The following is a 3,025-nucleotide window of genomic DNA, read 5'->3' as shown; positions in this document are numbered from 1 at the left end:
TACCCGTTGGCTCGAGCCGGGGGATGGCCAACTAAGCAAGCTTAGTTGGGCACAAAAAGGTGGGACAGCACAAAAGTGTGGGACAACTGTAAGGGTCTGATTTTTGGTGCGTTTTGCGGCAGTTTCAGTTTTTCAACTCTCTTAATAGGTCGGAAAAAGTGAAAATTCCTGGAATTATGAAATTGAAGCTTCTTATGATGATATATTTGCTATTGACTGTATGTGACCGGGCGAAATGACTGCTGTGGCGCCCAAACGGCTCCTTGATTGAGAACAACTTCTCATGTAATTATCATGCAATTTGGAGGGGGTTATTGTTCCTCCTAAAGAGCCTAAATGGCCTCCAAGGCTTCCGTTTCCTCTATCATGCGATTTATGAAGGCATCGTCAAATCGGGCTTGGTATTGAAGCGGGCATGGTGTTGAGGGCATCGTTGGAACAGGGGACTCATAGTCAGGGAGGCAGGGCGGCGATGAGGGCATCGCGAGATCCTCTTCATCAGATAAATCGATATCGCTTTCTTCATCAGCATCGGCCGGCGGTTGTGTGAGGGTAAAATCGACAGTATCATCGCTGCAGAGAAGTTGTGATAAATCTACTGCCGAGAGGGGCTTTGCTGCAAAGCCGGCTTCGCGAATAGCCTCACGGGCTTCCGGGGCGAGCTGGGTATCGATCATAAAGAAATCCTCCTTTTTTTTAAGTTGAGAAGTCATCTCAGCTCTTGAGGAGTCATAAGAGGCATATTCTACATCCTTTCCGGTGTATTCAAGCCACTGTTTAAACTGCATCTTCTTCGTAACGCCGTTAACAATAACCTCCTTATTCGCTCGCCACTCAGCCTTTATCTCCTCCATCTGCCGAATTGCAAAAGATCGAGGATTTCTAAGCTGTGATCTCTGCTGTGCCTTATCTCCTGCTTTAACAAACTCAGTATGCTGATCTCGAAGCTCTTGCAAGCTCACATTATGAATATAATCTCCTACCGGTCTCGCTCGTTTTCCACGCTTTCTTTGGTGGTATCTCTTCTCAATACGTGCTCGGCGATCTTCAACGTGATTCCTTACAATCTCTTCAAGCACGATAGCTTCATTGACAATCTTCCGGACCGATTCTAGTCCCCTGAGCGTTGGGGAGCTCAGAATATCGTGATAGCGGTTGCCGATATCTCTTGCCGTATCAGAGGCCAAAGGAAAGCGACTTTCCTCCGGGAGAAGTGAAGATAAAGCCGGATCGATAGCTTTACGAGTCTTTAGCTTCTTCCTTAGGAGATAATTAACTGCAGGCTTGTCAGTAGGTGGGAAAATCCCTGACTTCTCGAAGCCTGCGATGATGTGGGCCGCCGTAAAGCCTTCATCAAAGATCTCCTGATATCATGAGGATTAGTATGTAAAAAGAGAGGTATTTTAGAGAATATTGAAGCTGATTACACATACCTTGAAGGAGCCTGCAAAGTCACGGCGGTTGAACGTCAGATTTCCCTTCCGCAAAGCTTCTCGCAGCCTTTTTTGGTGTGCATTCTTTAACCACTGAAAAACGCCTAGGTCCATCGGTTGAAGCATATGCGTTGAATGAGGAAGAAGGAAGGCAACGAGGATATTGAATTTTATACAATATTCTCTGAAGGCGAAGGAGCCGTGGCCGGAAAAGCCGTCGATTATGAGCAACCGCCATACGAGCTCTTCTTCCTCCTTTCCTTCCGTGCCTGGAGGCGTGTCATATGGAGTGATAGGGTTGAATTCGCTTTTCAGGTGCTCGTTACACCCAAACCACTGTTCAAAATCCAGCTGACGATGTTGTACAGTAGCAGATTTCTCCCAAGACCACCGGTTGAAGTGCTTCGCCCACTCAAGCGTTATCTCGGCGTTAGAAAAAGCCGTTTCTGACTGTGCAAAGCGCATATTAGGATCACCATCGATATCTGACCACTCGATCGTTGGAAAAGCTTTGAAGATAAGCCAAGGAGGAGTAGTTGCTCCTGCGGCGTTGCCCGTACCGATCACCGTACAAGTCTCCCTATCTTCCGGCGAGAATACCTCTGTTGCAGTCTTCTTCTTGGTACGTACGACGAGGCATTGCACCCGCTCTCGCAGTATTCCGACTCTAATTCCTGCTTGATCAGCATTCCAACACTCTGAGGCGCCGATTCCATATCTCGTGATAACCTCAGTGAGCCGTTTAAACCACTGTTTTGTCTCCTCCACGCCGGCTTCTTCATACTCAAAGCGAGTGGCTTCTTTCGCCTTCAAAATCGAGATATCAAGCTCAGGATGATCGTCACAGAATCGCCTGTACCACATCCTTCCAACCGGCACAGCATCAGGATCACGGCGGCTGCGTATTGTATTTGCTGCATCTTCAATCTCATGTTTGGAGGCCGGAAGACCGGACTTCTGCATCCAAATAATAAAGCTCACAATAGCCTCTTCTTCGTCGTCTGAGAGGAGTCGCGGCCGGCCCTTATTTGGCTCAGGAACCTGCTCAAAATCAAGAGTATTGGCCTCTTCAAGCCGCTTGACAATACGCGCAATAGATGACTTCTTAGAGCCGGGATATTGACATTCAGCATCGCGTAGAGTAAGAGGCTTCTTTAGGCCGTTAGAAGCATCACGAGATAAGCCCTTTTGAAGTCGTTGCCGTGAAAGAACTACTGCCCGGGCGGCTTTGAGGTTAGGATCTGACGGCATAATGCACTTAGACAAAAATTCTCTTCTTTTCACGAATTGGCGTCTAGATTTGTGTTAAAATCACATACAAAATCAATGAAATTCGCGACAGCCGGCAGAGCGGGGTTGTCCCACACTTTTGTGCTGTCCCACCTTTTTGTGCCCAACTAAGCTTGCTTAGTTGGCCATCCCCCGGCTCGAGCCAACGGGTAGACATTTTCTCATCATAAGTGAAATTGGGCATTTTGTATGGGGAAAATCTTTTTTGGTGTACGGTAGGTGGGTACGTACGGCAGGTGGGTACTGCATGGTAGCTGCCTTGTTGAAAGTGGGCCACCTCAAAGCCTCGACTTGAACCTGTT

The 3,025-nt window shown here is 47.7% G+C and overlaps 1 protein-coding gene across 1 annotated transcript; it reads right to left on the bottom strand.

Moving 5' to 3' along the window:
- Nucleotides 1-356: 356 nt before the first annotated feature.
- FOIG_16661 (uncharacterized protein) lies at nt 357-1,182 on the bottom strand. Its single transcript, XM_031218126.1, has one exon. The coding sequence runs from the start codon at nt 569-571 to the stop codon at nt 374-376; it is 198 nt and encodes a 65-aa protein (XP_031052163.1). The 5' UTR covers nt 572-1,182; the 3' UTR covers nt 357-373.
- Between the last annotated feature and the right edge of the window lie 1,843 nt (nt 1,183-3,025).

Source organism: Fusarium odoratissimum, assembly GCF_000260195.1.
Source record: "Fusarium odoratissimum NRRL 54006 unplaced genomic scaffold supercont1.110, whole genome shotgun sequence".
In the NCBI taxonomy this organism is placed as follows: Eukaryota; Fungi; Ascomycota; class Sordariomycetes; order Hypocreales; family Nectriaceae; genus Fusarium; species Fusarium odoratissimum.
The sequence above is the reverse complement of the archived record's forward strand: the minus strand, read 5'-3'. Positions and strand labels throughout refer to the sequence as shown.

Coding starts and splice junctions, on each gene's coding strand:
- FOIG_16661 (XM_031218126.1), bottom strand. CDS start 571: ATGATACTGTCGATTTTACCCTCACACAACCGCCGGCCGATGCTGATG.